We start from the raw sequence: 18,047 nt of genomic DNA, 5'->3' as shown, positions 1-18,047 counted from the left end.
CCAGAAGAGGGCACCAGACCTCATTACAGATGGTTGTGAGCCACCATGTGGTTGCTGGGACCTTTGGAAGAGCAGGCAATGCTCTTAACCGCTGAGCCATCTCTCCAGCCCCGGTTTTTCTTTTTCTTTTTTACTCTTCCTCTTTCTTTTTAAAAAAATGAAAAGTAAAAAACCCTAAAACCCCTCTTCTCTCCATCTCTCTCTATCTCTGTCTCTCTCTCTCTCACACACACACACAAATGTACACACGCACAGACTCTGTTTTTACACATTCTGTGTTTTGACACAGGGCCTCACGAGGCTCAGGCTAACCTTGAACTCACAGTCAATGACCCTGAATTCTTGATCCTTCTGCCTCCAGCTCCTGAGTGCCGGGATTGCTGGTGTGCATTACCAACCTGATTTATGTGGTGCTGGGGATCGAACCCAGGGCTTTCTGTGTGTGAACCCAATTCATTCCCCACTGAACCACATCCCCAGCTCAGACTTTCACACTGATGTGTGCCTTTTAATGTCATTGGTCTCGCTTGGGGTCAAGCCTGTGATTTCCCATCTAGCTTCCCAGAACTTGCTGTGAAACATTCAGAGCCCAAAGACTTTCTCTTCCTCAGATACCAAGGTGCCCGTGTGGCTCCCAACAGGTCACTCCATGCCACCCACAACAGAAAGAATCCTTAGGACGCAAGTCTCTCCCAGGCTTTCCTCCAGGGCCAAGATCTAGACCCCAAAGTTCCAGTTCCCTTCCTTAACAGTGTGTAGTGCCTGGGGGTTTCCACAGTGGTGTGTACTGCACTGTAGACAGTGTGTCCTAGAGGACCTATCTCCCTCCAGTCAGTGCTGGGGGTAGCTGACAGGCTGAGCTCCTTCCTGGGTGGCCTAGGGAGGGGATGGGGGCCTGCTCGAAGCTACCAGTGACTTCTATGTGACCTGTGGATTGACAGGGCGGCCTCAGTTACTCAGTAAGGAGAGTAAGAACTCAGATTCTGAAACCAGACGCTCTGAGCTCAGAACTCCTTGTTAGCGGTACAATACAGGGTGCCCGGGCTGACCTAAGCTAGGGAACTAGTCCGCAGAACAGCAGGGCGCCAGACTTGGGTACAGATGACATGGGGTACCACCTCTGGTCCACAGAGCACAGCTCCCTGTGAATTAAGTATTCATGTTGACTAGCTGTTATTATTGGTATCTTCCAGCTAAAATGACTCGATGGTCAGGTGTGCTACATATAAAACAAACACTTTATTATAAAACGCCCAGCCGCATGGCCTCCGAGAAGACACGAACAGCGGTTTTTCCTCTCTTGCCACTGGAAACCAGTGTACCGATTCAGAAACCACCTCCCACGTCGTCAGGCCTTGGACCCTCAAAGAACCGACAGCACCAGCGCCCCCTAGGGGCCTCCCGGACAACTCCCCCCCCCCCATGGTCTCATTGTATTCACAAGACAGTTCTGTGTCCTTTTGGCCAAAGCTGAGCTGATTCCCCGCCTGTTCAAGGCTCCAGTGAAGAAAGCAAGCAAAACACTTGGTTTCTTTTTGAAACACAGCAGCTGTGGTGGAAAGCTAAAAGGAGACAACCTCCGTCTACACTGGTCGCTAGGGATCCTGTCCCAGCTCAGAAGAGGAGTGCGTCGCCAGCGATCCCGAGTTGGGAAGGAAGAAGGAGGGAATTGCCAAGGCCACACACCTTGTTGTGGTCCACAGTATCACAAGCCCTCAGCATCCTTCCGGTGCTCCCGCTACGTGAGGCTCTGTGAACCGTCCTTAGTAACTCCCTCTACCCAGAATCCCCATCACAGTGGCTAAGTGTGTCCTGACCCCTCTCTGGCTGAAGTGGCTTCTGCGCAGTCTGTCGGTGTGGAGGGTGAGACCGGAGGGAGTGATGTCAGCAGGGTCATTCAGTCGGGAGGCCGGGCATCGGGGGCCTTCGCCTGGACCTCATCGTACTGCGGGGGAGGAGTCAAAGGCTCGATAGAGGGAGGAGGGACGTTCTTTTCTGGTAAGTTGATCCTGACGTCTTTGAGGTGAAGCTTTTCAGATTTAATTCTTCGAACTTTCAGTGGTTTCAGGCGTTTGGCCAGTTTGGAGTTTTGCCTGTCGGGAGCATGCCCTGGGCTGGCCTCCGTCTCCGCCCTGGTGCTCGTGGGGGTCGTCTGGTCGAGTCCAGTCAGTGATTCATAGGAGGGGAGAGAGATACTTAGTCTGGGGTTCTGCTCCTGTCCTCTGGCTTCCGAGTAGCCTGTGTTCATCACTTCCTCGTAGCTGGGGACGTAGTATCGTGAGGAGGCCTCCTCCTCCTCCTCCTGGCTGCAGGACGACAAACACAGGGTGTCAGTGCACACTCAGATCACCAAAAGTCCCCAAAAGGTAGACTCGGGGTTGCTGGTGAGTGCTAGACCTGCATGTGTTGGCTGTAGAAGTAATCAGTATTTTAGCATAGAGGAACCAAGTTCCCATTTCTAACCACACTGTAAGTAAGGGCTTTTATTTTGCCCATTTTACAGATGCGGGAATGAATACATCGAGACAGTGGTGATTAATGACATTGTGGACTAGACAGGATCTAGAAGCCCCTAAGAGAAAAGTCTGCCCCTGAGGGGTTTCTAGATTGGGCTAGCTGAGGTGGGAAGACCCTTCCTGAATGTGGGTCTTTTTGTTTGTATCCTAGGATTAATGAGGTTAAACACCTACTAAATCATTGTTTATGGCCTTTGTCTATTTTTGGACCAGTATGTTCATCTTCTGCATTAATTCACAAGGACTCTTTTGCCATGGAGGGAGGGGTTCATCTTCATTGCCATATTGAGATTTGGAAGCACCGAGGAGACACATCTCTGGGATATCTGTGAGGGTTGAAGGGAATGCATGAAGTCCCAAGTCAATGTGTATTGTTGACACGGGCAGGGCATATCAAGGATGCCAGTGTCCCAGACTCATAGGAATGGTAAGACCTTCTTCCTGGTCTAGGGTCGACCAGTAGGAGCAGAAAGACCTGACTACAGCTTCTACCCCAGATGACTTCCGTGTAAGGCTACTCCCCTAGAGAGAACCCCTAATGTGGTGAGCTTCCTGGCTGTTGCTGGTGCCTCTTCATCTGAGTGCACCACTCACCCGATACCAGCTTTACTTGTGTTTGTATTTCTTTATTCCCTGTGGACCCAGGCCAGGTCAAGTCCAAAGACATGCAGGATGAGGCCAAGGGTGTTTCCAGAGGGGTTTAACTGAGTACGAGAAGATCCACTCTTACTTAAATGTGAGCAACACCATCCAGGGCTGGGTGTGGATGAAATGGGGGGAAAGGAGAAAGTGAACTGAACAGCAGCCTTCATCTCTTTCTGCTTCCTGAGTTCCGACATAATATCGCGGGCTGTCCAAGGTTCCTGCAGCCGCACCTTCCCTTCCACGATGAATCCTAGCCTCAAACTGAGAGGCGGGATAAACCCTTCCTTCCTCAAGCCGACTCTGTGCATTTGGTCAGAGCAATGAAAAGTACATCAAGTATAGGCGCGGGGCTAGCTTTGAGTAGTTGTCAATTTGATACAACCTAGAATTAGCTGGGGGACTGGCATCTGAGAATGTTGGTGTCTGTCCATGTCTGTGTCTGTGTGTGTGTAGTGTGCGTGCTATCTTGATTATGCTAATGGGGGTGGGAAGACACACTCTGAATATGGGTGGTAGCATTTCGTGGGGCTGAGACTGGCTACAAAGGAGAGCTAGGGTCTGTATACATTAACTCATTGCTCTCTGTTCTTGACAGTGGGGGTGAGGCAGCCAGCTGCTTCCAGCTCCTGCCCCCTTGCCTCCCCTAAAATGATGGACAGTGGCCTGGAATTGTGAACTAAATAAATCCTTTTCCATTTAAGTTGATTTCGTCAGAGTGTTTTTTTTTTTTTTTTTTTTTTTTTTTTTGGTTTTTCGAGACAGGGTTTCTCTGTGGTTTTGGAGCCTGTCCTGGAACTAGCTCTTGTAGACCAGGCTGGTCTCGAACTCACAGAGATCTGCCTGCCTCTGCCTCCCAAATGCTGGGATTAAAGGCGTGCGCCACCACCGCCCGGCTTCGTCAGAGTGTTTTTAATCATAGTCACAGAAATGAACCTTAAGAGAGATGCCAAATTTTATCACATAACCCCACCCCCATCTGTCATCTACCTTTTAAATATGCTTGTGATATTTTGGGTCCAAATGAAATATTGTACTGTGATCTTTTCAAATCAAAGTAGACACACACAGCACCTGGGACAGAGAGACAAACAAGCAACATAGAGTCCCCGGTCCCCACCCGTTTCTGTGGGACACCTTGTAATCCACCTAAGCCACAGGAATTGGGAAGCCTGTATCTAGTAAGCACGAAGGTATTTGTGAAAGGGTATGAGGCACCTTCCTGGAAGAGAGTGGAACACAGACTCGTAAAATGAAGCTCTTTCTCACTTATGTGCAAATGTGTCCCTCCCCTGGGCTAAAGGGAGCAGCCCGAGTCTCACCTGTCTTCCTCCTGCGTGGGAGGCACAGCTCCCGCCTGCTGCTGGATATGGGCCAGTTCCTCACTCTGCCGCAGCTTCCTCCTGTCCCGGATGCTCAGGCAGATGGACAGCAGCAGCAGCATCACGCCCGCGCCGACCAGCACGTAGGCCACGGAGAAAGTCTTGCTCTTGAGGATACCACCGCCTCCCTCTGTCTTGTTGCCCTGAGCCGTTGGCTTATCTGCAGCGCTGAAACCGGGGACCAGGTTCCACATGGCCATGATGACGCCGAGGACCAGCATCCCCAGGCCGATGGCCGTCAGCGCGTAGTGTGAGCCGTTGGCCTTGGACTGGGCCATCATGGCAGCAGAAAGGGGCAAGACCCGGCTCAAAGACAGAAGAGGAAATTACAAAACGGCAGTGGCGACAGACACTCCTTCCTCGTACCAAAGAAACTCTCCGATGCCACAGTAAAAAGAATCTTCAGCAGATGCTCAGAGGATGGCTCTCTTCAAATGCCAGGCATCCCCGGTGGGCGGGCGGGTAAGAGTTCTGAGAGAAGACAGTGGAAGGGCGATTATCAGCTCTGATGTGAAGCTACCAGGCTCCACCCTGGCCTTACCTCTAATACATTCCAGATGTTCCAGCCACCACCCCTATGCTAAAAGGGAAAACCAGATTTGCCCCTGCAGGAGGCCCATGAGGTCAGTGCTTGGAGCAGAAACCTGTTGTGAGATTTAATGAAGTGTGGTCTGATGACATCTCTCCTCGGAGAGCTTGGGGAGTGATTGGGGAGATGGCATCTTACTGGGCCATGGTCAGTAACATCACAGTCACGGGGCGGGGGGAGGGGGGAGGGGGATGGACACGGAACTGCAGGAGTTAATGACTTCCATCCAGTCAGCCTGCTGGGGTCAGCATACTACCCTCACTGGCTCCCTATTGTCTTGGGAGAGAAAATCTGTCTTCTTAGAAGGATGTGCATAGCCACTGGCCTTACTACCTTGGTCTGCCCCTCCTAGCACCTCTGTGGTTACCACATCACCCCCTTCCGGGTGTTTGTGTATGCCCCACTAGCTACTGGGGTTGGCCTGTCTCTCCCGTTGGCCTCTTCATTGTCTCAGCCGTCCACACAGCAGGGTCTCAACTGAGTGCGTGCATGTCCAGTGAAATGGACGGAGAGCTTGGGATTGTCCAGAAACATAAGCGGTTCCATCTTGCCTCCACTTCAGAAAGGAGGCAGAAGTCTGTACAGCCTCATCTTCCACATTCAGGAGAACCCAAAACCAAACCAAATAGCCAAACAAACAAACAAACAAACAGATCCCTTTTCCGGAGAAGCAGCTCAAAGACCCAGCTCACGGGAGCTGGGATTCCAGAACCCTCGGTGGTTGAGGGAGTCCATGGGGATAGACTTGGAGGTCACAGGAGGAGAGGACAAGGTCCCAGTATGCCCACCCTTCGGCCAGGGGGTGTGGGGTGTGGAGGGGATAGGAAACATGGCCATGCAGGATTGCCCAGTCGGCACTGAGATGGACAGGCCCTGTTTTCAACTCTGCATTCTTTCCGACTTTCTAAAAGCTCAGCTGATCAGGGAGTCTGAAACAAGATGCCGCCGAGATGTTTTCTTGTGAAACTTTTGCCTTCATCTGAAACTCTCCGCTTTGTTAAAAGTCACTCTAAAAATATCTAGGACAACATTCTCTCTCAGCTTGAAGTCCGCGCCTTCTTCTTCTTTTTTTTTTCTTTTTTTCCACCCAGTAAATATTTCTGGTGCATCTGGTTACCTGAGAATTGCATGGGAGACACTGCAGGTGCCTAGGAGGAGGTGAGGGCACTCCAGAAGCAGAGACAAGGGATGTGTGACCCGTGGAGCTGGGCAGCAGGGGTCCAAGCTCAGGCTGTGGCTTCTATAAACTTCAAAGAAGGGAAGTTTCATTGGTGTGACGGCCACATGCAGAATTCACAGGTGTGTGCGTGGGCATATGCGTGAATGTGTATAGGCATGCCTATATACATACAGGCACACATGCATGTGTGTGAATGCATGATCTGGGGTGTGTGTGAACACACATGCATGCTTACATGTGCAGGTGGCTTATGAGCACATGCTGTGTGCCCTATGAACACAGGGACATGGAAGGCATGAGTGTGTGTATTCGTGGTGTACAGAGCACAGACGGTTGCAGGGGACCAGAAGGGCTAGCCTGTCATACACGCAGGATGCTTGCTACATTGTTTGAGACAAGGTCTCATGAAACCCACTCTGATCTCCTATTTATTATATAGCCTCGGATGACCTTGAGCTTCTGATCCTCCTGTCTCCTCCCCCGAGTGCTGGGGTGACGGTGTGTGGCAGCACATCTGGGTTATGTGGTGCTGAGGCTGGAAGGCCTCATGCTGGACAAGCACTCAACTGTCAGGGCTACACCCTGGCAGTATCGTAAGTCCATTGGCAGCTGCTTTTGGGACCTATGGTCTCCAACCCACGGGCCCCTGGGAAAATCAGTTCCAGCTGGTCCGCTGTTTGTCTCATATCTGGCTTGTTGACCACCCATGGCCCTGTGGTATATTTAGCCCAGTTTGCTTTCCCTTGCAGAACAGACACAGAAGCTAATTTTATGCTTAGACGAATTGGGCCACATAGCCGTCAGCATGTCCTTAAGAAGCAGCGGCCTGGGGTGTTTGGCTCTAACAGGCTGCTCTCTAGACCCCAGAGCTGGACCTGCCCGCCCATCGCATGTTTGAGGCAACCTGGTGGCACACAGATGATGCTCTGTCTAGGTTTTAAAATGCCCTGTTAGGAGAGGAAAGAGGGGATCGCCTGGGGCTCCTGGGGCGACACTGGGCACACTCGTGCACAGCTGTCAAGCTAAAACCTTTCATTGTGGATCCACCTAGAAAAACAAGAGATGGACCAGTCTAAGGAAGCCGTGGGTATTTTGGTTCTGTGAGGTGCCCACGATGGGACACCTATTTTGGGGTTGAGAGCTTGAGGTGGGCTTATCTAAGAAGGGGTACCAAAAGAAGGCAGTGGGGGCTGCGGGAGATGGCTCATTCGGTGAAGTGTTTGCTGTGTAAGTGTGAGAAGTGTGAGGACCTGAGTTCAAATCCCCTGGACCCAGGTAAAAAAAAAAAAAAAACAGACTCTGCCATGTGTGCCTGTAACTTTAGGACCTGGAGGGCAGAGGCAGGAGGATCACTGGGGCTTGTTGACTGCAAGCCTAGCTCCAGGTTCAGTGCGAGACACTGTCTCAGGGGAAAAAGTGGACAGCAATAGAGCGGGAGACCTGCCGTCCTCCTCTGGCCTTCCTACCGTATACATAGGCTTACACAACTGTGCAAGTGCACGCATGCAACACACACATGGAGGGAGGGAGTCAAAACTCCGTAGAACTTATAGTTCTGGGTCACAGAATAATGACAATCCATGGGCCACACTGATCCCCAATCCTTCCAAGTTCTTCCACAGGCTGATCATGGCTCCAGAGAAGAAAATGGAAGCACATCCTGGTCACTGCATGAGGGATGGATGGGCACCATAGCAAGGCACCACAACTAAGGGGAAAGGCCACTCCGACATGACAGCCTGAAACAGCCTCTGCTCAGTTTCCAGGTTAACATTCTTCCCCACGGATGGATGCCACCCTCTCAGTCTGCAACATTCTCATTTTGGCTCCTTGGTCCCCTGCGTTTGAATCTCAGCTTCGAGAAAGGCACCTTTTGTCTGCCTTGCTATAATGCATTGGCTCCCAGCACACTGTGCCAGGAATGGAGCAGGCCCTTAACAAATATGTGTGGACTGGACAAATGAGTACCCAGCAGGTTTAAACGGCGAGCCCATATCTCTATCAGTGAGGGGACCTCCAGGCCCAGGTAGGTACCGACAGGCAAGGACTCCTGAGGTCTAACTCAAGAGTCACAGGACACCCACATCTTGTTCTCATATGCAAATGATCCCCCAGTAACTAGAATGAAGGTGGTTGCCATTGGGGCCTGGGAAGTGATCTTATCAAATTCCCCGGAGGGGCTGAGGTGGCAGTTGCCCAACTCTCTGGTCCTCCTAGCTGGGGGGAGGACCATCTCTGCTCCAATACCAGAGTGCTCCCTCGGCTTGGCTGAGGCCAGAGTGGGTCATGGCTGCTCATTCTCAGCTGGACCCAATTTCCACGAACTCCAACTTTAAGACAAGCAGTGAAATGAAAGCAGACAGTAAGGACTGGGGGCTGGCCCAGTGGTAGGGCCCCTGCCTCCCCCTCCCCCACCCCCAGCACTGTGAATTCAGAACAACAGCAGACACTGAGCACAGAGTTCTGGCTGCAGTGGGGTCCAGAGTGCCCAGGCTGGTCTCCAGAGCCTTGCTTGGCCATTCTGCAGTTTAGAAGCAAGGAAGTACAGTCTATTCCCAGGAGGCTCCTTGGCACTGCCATCGGCTGGGAGGAGGGCTGACAAGACCTAAGTGGCCTGCTGCGCCTCAGAGAGACTCCTGGCCACTGCCCTGCAGTACCACTGCCTGCCACAGTTGGGAGGGGACACAGGGTGTATGTACAACCCTGACCACTGAGGAGTTCCAGCAAGACCTGCCAAGTTCCGCCCACGGTTGCTTTTAGAGCCAGCCACGCTGCTGTTGGGGTCCTTCTGTCTGTCAGGGAATTTCGGGCCACCTCCCCCCAGAACTTAGAGCCAAAGGTATCAGGTGCCTGTTTTAAGAGCACAGGAGATCTCTGTGATTCGACACCTGGGAAAATGAGTCAAGGTGACAGAGGACAGGGCTGCTATGCCAGAGGGCAGCTGGGCAGGCACGAGCAAGCCTCTGAGCTGTGGTGAGGAAAAGGCTGGAGGTCTTAGTGACACCCATGGCTTTCCGGCTCAGTGAGAGTCAGGTACCCATGGACACTCGTCCAGTTTTTCCAGCCACTGATGGTGTGATGAGCTATCCCAGACTCTCTCTGTCCTGGTAAGCATTTGGATCAAGACTCACAAGCAAATCTGGCTGACTCTGAAGCCACCCTCCCTGGGCTAGGCAGAAGGGTTCTGCCATCTGTCATCACAAAAGCAGAGAGAGCGGCAGGCGAACATTGCTGTGACTTTGAGAGTTTGATTTAGATCCGCCCCTGGCCGCTCTGTGTGTTGGGGCTTAGGGGTGACATTTGTACACAGCCCATCAGAAAGACCAATGATTCCCTAGTAGGGGGAAAGTTCATGTGTGAGTGACAGCGAGATGCTTGCCTGACCCCCAAGCCCTTGGGAAGCTGAGGCATGAGGATCACTGTAAGCTCCAGACCAGCCTGGGCTATGGTGTGAAATGTGACTCTGCCCCTAACTAACTGAGCTATAGGAGAACTACATGAGTGCTTCCTCGGTGACTTGCTTGTTGACCTAGGCATCTCCTCAAGGCTGCCACACTGGGCACCCAGCTTCCAACACAGAACCTTCAAGAAATATACTCAAGAAACAGCCAAACCGTAGCAACCATTCAAAAGCTATCAGTTTGGTTTTATAAAGAAGCCCAGGTTCAGAGAGGCAAAGCAACTTGTCTAAAGTCACACAGCTAGTGTAGAGCTGGGATGGGAGCATAGTTCACTCAATAACGTGTGACTTTCACCCCAGGTAGCACCTCTCAAAGGGACGAGACACAAGTAGGGAGAAGGAGAAATGGCTCTGCAGCATCTCGAGCTGCCTATGGAGTCTGGGCTAGGAGATGGGGCAGTCCAGGGGAGGAACCCGAGTCAGTCCATAGAAAAGCAGGCATCTCCCAGAATGCACCTAGCCTTGCTGGGTAGAGAGGCAGCTTCCCTTCCGGGCTCCTGGCACAGACGCTTGTGGACTTCATGATCTGACATTGCCAGGTCCCTCACTAATTCACTTATGTGTCTGATAAGTTAAAGACATTAAGTCTGCCCTGCAATCCCTGGGGTGCTGTCCACAGGAGGCAGGTTAAGGAACCGGTGTCTCCCACACGAGTTCGTCTCAAGCTGTTCTGTTAGCAAGTGGCTAATGTCTGGCTCTATAGACAAGACTGATCCAAGCCCTCAGTCCCAGGGGCATTCTGAGTTCCCTGGGAACCATTACACTGGCGGCCTGTCTTCCTCAATGGGAACGGAGCCCATGAGTCCCAGGTGTAGCACGAATAATAAAAACCCAGAGACAGAAATTGGGGTTCAACCCAAAAACAGAAAAGCAAAGCAGCCAAGCCACTAGAGAAGTCTTACCTCTACCAAGGCTGGGTGACCATAGACTAAGCAGACTAAGCTTCTCTCTCCTCCCATTTTATATTCCCTCTGGTGCTGGGATTAAAGACGTGTGACTCCCTAGGACTGGGATTAAAGGTGTGAGTCAAACTTTCGTTCATTGCTTAATTTTTATCACTGCTGAGTGGATTTGTTTCTGTATTGACCTTGTAAAGCCCAGGGTGGCCTTGAACTCACAGAGATTCATCTGACTCTGTCTCCCAAATCCTGGGATTAAAGGTGTGTGTCACCAGTGCCTGACCTCTAGTGAGTTTAGCTTTGCCTCTGGCAAGATTTATTTATCAAATACAAATAATATGACACTACACCCAGGGGCATTCTGTGTTTCCTGGTAATCATTACACTGGTAGCCTGTCTTCCTCAATGGGGACGGAGCCCATGGACACTGAGTAGTAGCCAGGCCCCTGCACTGTCCACTCTAAATGACTCTGATACTTGGAACTGACTTTGACTGATTCCATCGGCCTCTCTGAGATGAGCCGTAACTGGGTTGCCATGCTGGCAAAGGAGGATGGATGGCCATGGGCTGAGCTGCCTCCAAGTTCCTTCCCTGGCTGTGCCAGATGCCTCATGGTCTGTGCAGCTGAGCCTGTTATACAATTGTGAGCCTAAAGGAGGCGCTGTTCCAACTCTGCTCATTTATGGAGGAAGGGCTCACACTACACAGAGGCTTGTCCTGGATCCACAGGCTGAGGAGTTACCAAGAGCAGAGTCGACACCTTCTGAGGCACTAGCCAGGTCTGAGAAGGAGCATGGGCCTGGCAGGGAGATCACACACATTGTTTAACTGTCTGTGTCCTCCTGACCCCAGGGACTCCCTGCTGAGAGCGTCTGTCCAGGGTTCACAGCAGCTTCAGAGAGCAACTGTATCCCTTCACGTTCCCCAGATCATGTCACCTAGAGGAGCAGAGAGGGGCAAGAAGGGTTTAATAAAGTCTAGAGTTTTTGTTCCCTCACAGAGCCCCAGGGAGTGGTATGCGTAATGGAGGCCATGTCAGAATGGGCAGAGGGGATCTGAGTGTGTCTCAGACGGAGGCTGCACTGCTCACCACTGTGCTTGTTAGAGTTTGGGAGGGGGTACACGCTAACTCCAAGATAGCCACGGGATTTTTGCCCCCTTTTGTTTAAAGACAAAGTCTTATAGAACCCAAGCCTGCTAACCAAGGATAACCTTGAACTCCTGACCGTCCTGTCTCACCTTTGGGGAGCTAGGGTTTCGGGTGTGCACCACCATGTCCAGTTTATATGGTGCCAGGAATCAAACCTAGAGCCCCATGCATTCTAGACAAGCACTCTCCCAATTGAGACACATGCCCAGCAATCCCTGGGACTCCCAGACTGGGACCTTATATGGCCAAAGCACTTTTCAGTCACAATTGAGCCAAGGAACTGAGATGGGCAGATTCCTCTGGATAGGTGGGTCCAACCGACAGAATTACAGTTGTCTTTACATGACAGAGGTGAAGAGGTCAAAGGAGGAAGTGGCAGTGGGTGGCGTTGTATGGGACAGGAACACTGAGGAGTGCAGGAAACTTCCAGAAGCAAGGGGTAAAAAAGAAACTGGTTCTACCCTGAGCCTGGGAAGGGAGCCTGCCCTCCCGGTTGACGTCAACAGTCAACACTGACTTGGACTTCTGAACCCTGGGAACTAAGAGAGAATGTGTTTTCAGCGGGCATCCTTGGGGACGTGGGTACGGGCAGTGTTCCCATATCTGCCAGTCCACAGCAGTCGGTGTGACTGGGGCCACACAATGGCTTCCTCCGGATACACAACCTCTTGGTGACCTTTTGCAAGTCACTCCTTCTGGAACCTGTGCAGCAGGCTCCAGCAAGTGGCCCGCCTTCTGAGTTTGCACTTTAACCTAGGCTCTGCCATGACCTGGCGAGCTGGTGTCCTGACTCCCACGTGGGGCAAAGACTTGAGGGAGAAAAGGCACTCTGCTACCTCATCCATAGCCGCTCTGACTTCTCAGGCTCAGAACTGCGCTCCCAGACTCAAGTCTGGTGGTCGCAAGTGGTGGTGGTGGGGGCGCGAGTGGGGGGGCGTGGCTCAGTTGACAAGGAAACTGGCTTGCCTAGCATCTATGAAGCCCTGGATTCGAACCCCAGTTCCATTCGTGTGATTAGGTACTAGGGAGATGGAAGCAGGAGGACCAGGAGTTTAAGTTCATTTGTTAGCTAAGTAGTAAGTTCAAGGCTAGCCTGGGCTACTTGAAAATAAAAAAAGACCCTACCCTATGAGGGAGTTTGACCCTAAGTCACATAGGGTCCTAGCTGGCTGAGGTTGTCCATGATTTTTTTTTTAAGTTGCATGGTGGAGGCAGTTTGTAAACCTTCCAAAAACATTCTTGTGCCGGGTGGAGCCAGTGAGTCTTCTGCAACTCTCTCCCTTCAGAGCCGCGTGTCTGCCTTTTCCCTTGGAGCAGTGGACCCCAGCTCTTTCCCCCAGCTCAGGATCTTCCTGTCTGATGCTCAGGTACCACTTGATGAGCCAGGTTCTATCTCTGCCTGCTCACTGGAGCATCTGAGCGGTCCCACTCAGGTGTCCGATGGGTTTATCCAGCATCCGCACCATATGGCTGCATCCCGGGCGTTCCTTATTATTTATGACCTATTCGTTATCCTTCGAATATTACTATTTTGTTTGATTCATGCCATCTATGTTATTCCTTATGTATTTACTTCTTATCAACAACTCATTGTTTCTCTAATACAGTCATGCTTTGAGTTATAAAAGTCATGATCGTATTCAACTTTTCCAAACCTCCGTGATGAGTTTTCAGGAAGAATTTCAAATAAAACTTGAAGTTCAGAGACGTGCAGACACCTGCTCAAGGTCACACAGTGAATGGCACAGAAGATTCGAGAAGCTTATACCTGATCCATTGGAGACCTCCCTGATCCCCACCCTAGCTCCTTCCCAGAAACCCTTGCCAGGTCAGGAGGTAAAATGCCTTTCTCCTTGAGTTGTTTCCAGCGTGAGTCACTCTGTCCCCACAGGTCTGGTCCTTTCTGGCTGTGGTTTGAGTAATTGGTGCTGGGTTGTTTAACTATTAACCTGGTAACAGACTGAGGTGAGAGCCAGGAGGAGAGGGGAGAGTCATGGCCGGGACTGGCCTGCTTGGTCACCATGGCCAGGCACACACAGGGGCCTTCCCCAAAGCCAGGGTGCGGATTGGGTTGCTTTCTCTCAGGCCACTTCCCTTGGTCATCCCTCTGCGTGGTGTCTAATGTCCTCCGCTCCTGTTCTGTTTGTGACAGGGTCTCAGGAGCCCAGGCTAGCCTCAAACTCACTAGGTAGCTGAAGATGACCTTGAACTCCTGATTTTCATGCCTCCACCTCCCAAGTGCTGGGATGCCAGGCATGTGCCACCATCCTCTTTGGGTAAGGACACCAGTTGCACCGAAGGAAAGGGGACACCCATATGACAATGTCAGCTTGGTCACCACTTCAAAGGCACTGTACCCAAACACAGTTCCATTCTGAGGTCCTAGATGACCTCAGCACAGGCACTTGGGCACTCAGTCAGCTAGAACACAACCCTGCAGGGGCTTTGACTCAGCACCTCTCTCCCTCAGGCTGACAACCCACAAGGCCACTGCCTTTCCCACCTTACCTCCTGCCCCTTCCGGCAGCCCTGGAAGGGTGCCCTCTACATACCCCCCACTTTGCACAGAAAGAAGTCTCCAGCCATGAAGCATTCTTGAATGAAAAAGATGTGCTTCCTCTTTCCTCCTGGTTGTGATGTGGACGTGATGGCTGGGGCTCAGGCAGCCATCCTGGGTGGTAAAGGAGGCAGAGGTAATGAGTGACAAAGCAAAAAGATAAGAGGAGCCTGGGTCCCTCATGACCATAGAGCTGTCACTCAACCCTAGCCACCTGACCTGTGGGTTCTAGTTACATGAAAGAAAAGGAAATAATTAAAAAAAAAATCTTGAATTGATTTTATCGTATGAGTTTAGTCTACCTTCACCTGATAAATGATAATATAAGGTATTACTGTATTAGGGTACAGTTATGTCAAAGAGATTTATCCACATATGTTTATTTGATATTGCAAGAGCCACGTGGAATTGTCCCGTTTTGTAGGATCTTTCTCTAAACAGACTCTAAAGGGGGCCCTGCTGCCTAGTGTACATGGTGGCTTTCATTCTTTATTTTGTTAAGTCACATGCGTGGGTGTTTTGCCTGCAGACAAATGTGTGTACCACGTGTGTGCCTGGTGCCTGAGGAGGCCTGAAGAGGGCATTGGATCTTCTAGAACTGGAGTTACAGGCGGCTGTTAACCATGATGGGAAAAGAACCCAGGTCCTCTGCAAGAGCAGCAAGTGCTCCTAAACCTCCGGGCCATGTCTCCAGCCCCTGCTGCTCTTGGTTTCGTTCCTGAGTGTAGGCAGGTCACACAGCTTGCTGCTGACCAGTTAGGATCTGGCCAACGGGAAGAGATAAAGAAGACTGTGTGGGTGGCATCATGACCAAAGAACTGTCCGTTGTTTAGTGCCTTTGCTTTTATGAGGCAGGTGACCATCCAGGGAGGAAGTTCACTTAGCAAGGGATCAGAAGAAAAAAGCCCTAAAGACCGCGGCCTTCTTCCCACGGTCTGGAGGTAGCGGTGGGGTCAGTTCCAACAACCGGGTTTGTCAAATGGGTCTCCCCAAGCTGCCCTGTCAGATGAGCATAAAACCTTGTCTCCAAGTCCCTAATCATAGCTCAGCCGTGGATGGGCCAGGCCAAGCCAGGCCTTAAGCCCTTCAGACTGTGGTAAAACATTAAATGTTGGCTAATCCGTCTGAGGCATGTGGCTCTCTGCAGAAGCCCTGAAGGGCCCCTTACAGACTGGGCAAAGACTGTGGGCTGTGTAAAGGCCAGGGAGGCGAGCAAACTGGGGTGAGGTGGGCCAAGGTGCTTGAAAATGTGGGAGCAGAGACTGGAGGTGACTGGGGACAAATGCCAGAGGGGAAGGAAGGTGTGTGGTTCTATAGCCCCGCAGGTGGTGGCCTCAGGGAAGTGAACGTCCGGGAAAGATGGGACCGAGACAGTTACTGCCAGGAGCTCCGAACCCCTGAACGTCCGCGAAAGATGGGACCCAGACAGTTACTGCCAGGAGCTCCGAACCCCTGAACGTCCGCGAAAGATGGGACCCAGACAGTTACTGCCAGGAGCTCCGAACCCCTGAACGTCCGCGAAAGATGGGACCCAGACAGTTACTGCCAGGAGCTCCGAACCCCTGAACGTCCGCGAAAGATGGGACCCAGACAGTTACTGCCAGGAGCTCCGAACAAAGCTCGGTTCTTTTCACTTCACCTCCAGGGGTTCTCTGTGCCTCTTTTTTTTTTTTTTAATTTTTGTTTTTTTGAGACAGGGTTTCTCTGTCACGTAGCTCTGTCTGTCCTTAAACTCGCTCTATAGTCCAGGTTGGCTTCAAACTCAGAGATTCACCTGCGTCTGCCTCCCAGGTGCTGGGATTAAAGGCGCATGACACCACCATCTGGCCTCTCTGTGCCTCTTAAAGCTTCAGCTTCCTCGCCTTTAAAATGAGAATAATGATGTTTCCCCAGGGCTGGAGAAAAGGTTCAACAGTTAAAACGCATATCCCTCTGCTGGAAGACTTCAGTTTGGATCCTAGCACCTCATCAGGCAACTCACAAACACCTGTAGCTCCATCTCCAGGAGACCTGACTTCCACTTCTGCCCTGTGGGCACATGCGCGCACACACACACACACACAATGCAAGCAGCCCTCTAGAGCCTCCCTCCCAAATCTGGTGATTCAATATCAACCATAAACAGAGAGCAGTGCAGGCTTCAGGGACAGGATTGTCTGAGCAGGGCCTGGTAACACATGCTTGTAAATCAGAGCTACTGGGTGAGGCTGAGGCAGGCAAGTTCAAGGTCAGCCTGGGCTACTTACTGAGTCCTGTCTCAAAAAATAAAAAGAGGTCAGGTGGTAGTGGTGTACGCCATTAATCCCAGCACTCGGGAGAAGACAAAGTGAGTTCCAGGACAGCTAGGGCTAGGGCTATATGCAGAAACCCTGTCTTGAAAAAAAACAAAAAGTAAAAGAGGGCTGAGGATGTAACTCACCGGTAGAGCACTAAGCTTGTAAGTACAAGGTTCCCAGTTCAGTCCCCAGGATTGCACAGGGTGAGGGTAGATTTGTCCTGTACCCGTGTGGCAGCTCTCCTTGTCACCATTCCCTGAACAAGGCTCAGTCACTATTTATAGTCACCACAGTGCATCAGGCATCACAAGTCATCCCAAGGGGATAGAATGGACATGAGAGGATGTCCCAGGCTCAGTGCAGACAAGATGTGAGCATCCTTACGGGAGAGATATGAGCATCCTTACAGGACAGATGTGAGCATCCTTACAGCATCCTTACGGGAGAGATGTGAGCATCCTTACAGGAGAGATGTGAGCATCCTTACAGGAGAGATGTGAGCATCCTTACAGGAGAGATGTGAGCATCCTTCTGGGAGGGATGCAAGCAGGCATCCTTGGTTTTGGATCTGGTACCAGTCTCTTGAGGATACCATCAATGCGATAAATAGAAAGTGTGTCCTCTGGCTTCCCCTTCAAGTCTCGCCATGACCGCCACAGTGGCCTTAGCCACTGACTATGGTGTAAACCTTCCCATCATAGCCATTTTGAGCCATCACAAGGTTCTTGTGCTCAAGGTAGGAAGGAAAATGCAAGGTGGCTCCCTGAGAACCATAACACTGTGGTGGTGTCCCTGCTTCTCCCACTTCTCTTGTGTTAGCCACCATGTTTCAAGTCTCCGAGGTCCCCTCCAGAACTGATAGCTTCTCCTAGGAAGAGCTGTGCATTAGAAGTGTCTAGGGTTTCTCCTTCAGTTCACACCTCTGAGAAGGCCCAGGGAACAGGGATGAGGCACAGCATAGCAGTAGCCTCTAGCTGGGGACCAGGAGAGGGAAGGCAGTGTGGAGACACTCAGCAGGGGCTCCAGAGGCCAGGTGGGATGTTCTGTGCCAGGGACAGTCCTGGCTGTCCCCACAGTGAAAACCGGACAGTCACAGGATTCTCCCAATTCCCTGCCATGGAGAAGGTCTGATGTGTCTTGTGGCTGCCAGGACAGACATTGGATAATGTAGCAGTTTAAAGTGACACTAATCTATTTTTCTTGAGTTTCAGAAGCCTACACTGAAGGCAGGTCCATCTTCCCATCAAAACCCACAGTCTAGCCTTTCACAGCCTCCTGATGTTGCCAGCATACCCTGGCTTTGGCCCGTTTCTCAGTCTTCCAAGCATGCTCCGGGCACCCTGGCTTTCTCTGCTTGCCCCCCTCTTCTATGACTCTGGGACTACCAAAGCCAAC

At 51.5% G+C, this 18,047-nt stretch overlaps 1 protein-coding gene across 3 annotated transcripts in view; it reads right to left on the bottom strand.

The window, feature by feature from the left end:
- The window catches only part of Tmem51 (transmembrane protein 51), a 50,458-nt gene continuing 32,411 nt past the window's right edge, over window positions 1-18,047 (bottom strand). For all 3 annotated transcript variants that reach the window (XM_057784509.1, XM_057784508.1, XM_057784510.1), the window contains exons 2-3: window positions 4,481-5,011; window positions 1-2,306 (exon numbers count right to left, since the gene is read on the bottom strand). In XM_057784509.1, coding sequence (XP_057640492.1) covers window positions 1,898-2,306; window positions 4,481-4,821 — 750 coding nt within the window. In that variant the 5' untranslated portion in view covers window positions 4,822-5,011 and the 3' untranslated portion in view covers window positions 1-1,897. The remainder of the gene's footprint in view (window positions 2,307-4,480; window positions 5,012-18,047) is intronic.

This window comes from Chionomys nivalis, chromosome 11 (genome assembly GCF_950005125.1).
Source record: "Chionomys nivalis chromosome 11, mChiNiv1.1, whole genome shotgun sequence".
Lineage (NCBI taxonomy): Eukaryota > Metazoa > Chordata > Mammalia > Rodentia > Cricetidae > Chionomys > Chionomys nivalis.
The sequence above is the reverse complement of the archived record's forward strand: the minus strand, read 5'-3'. Positions and strand labels throughout refer to the sequence as shown.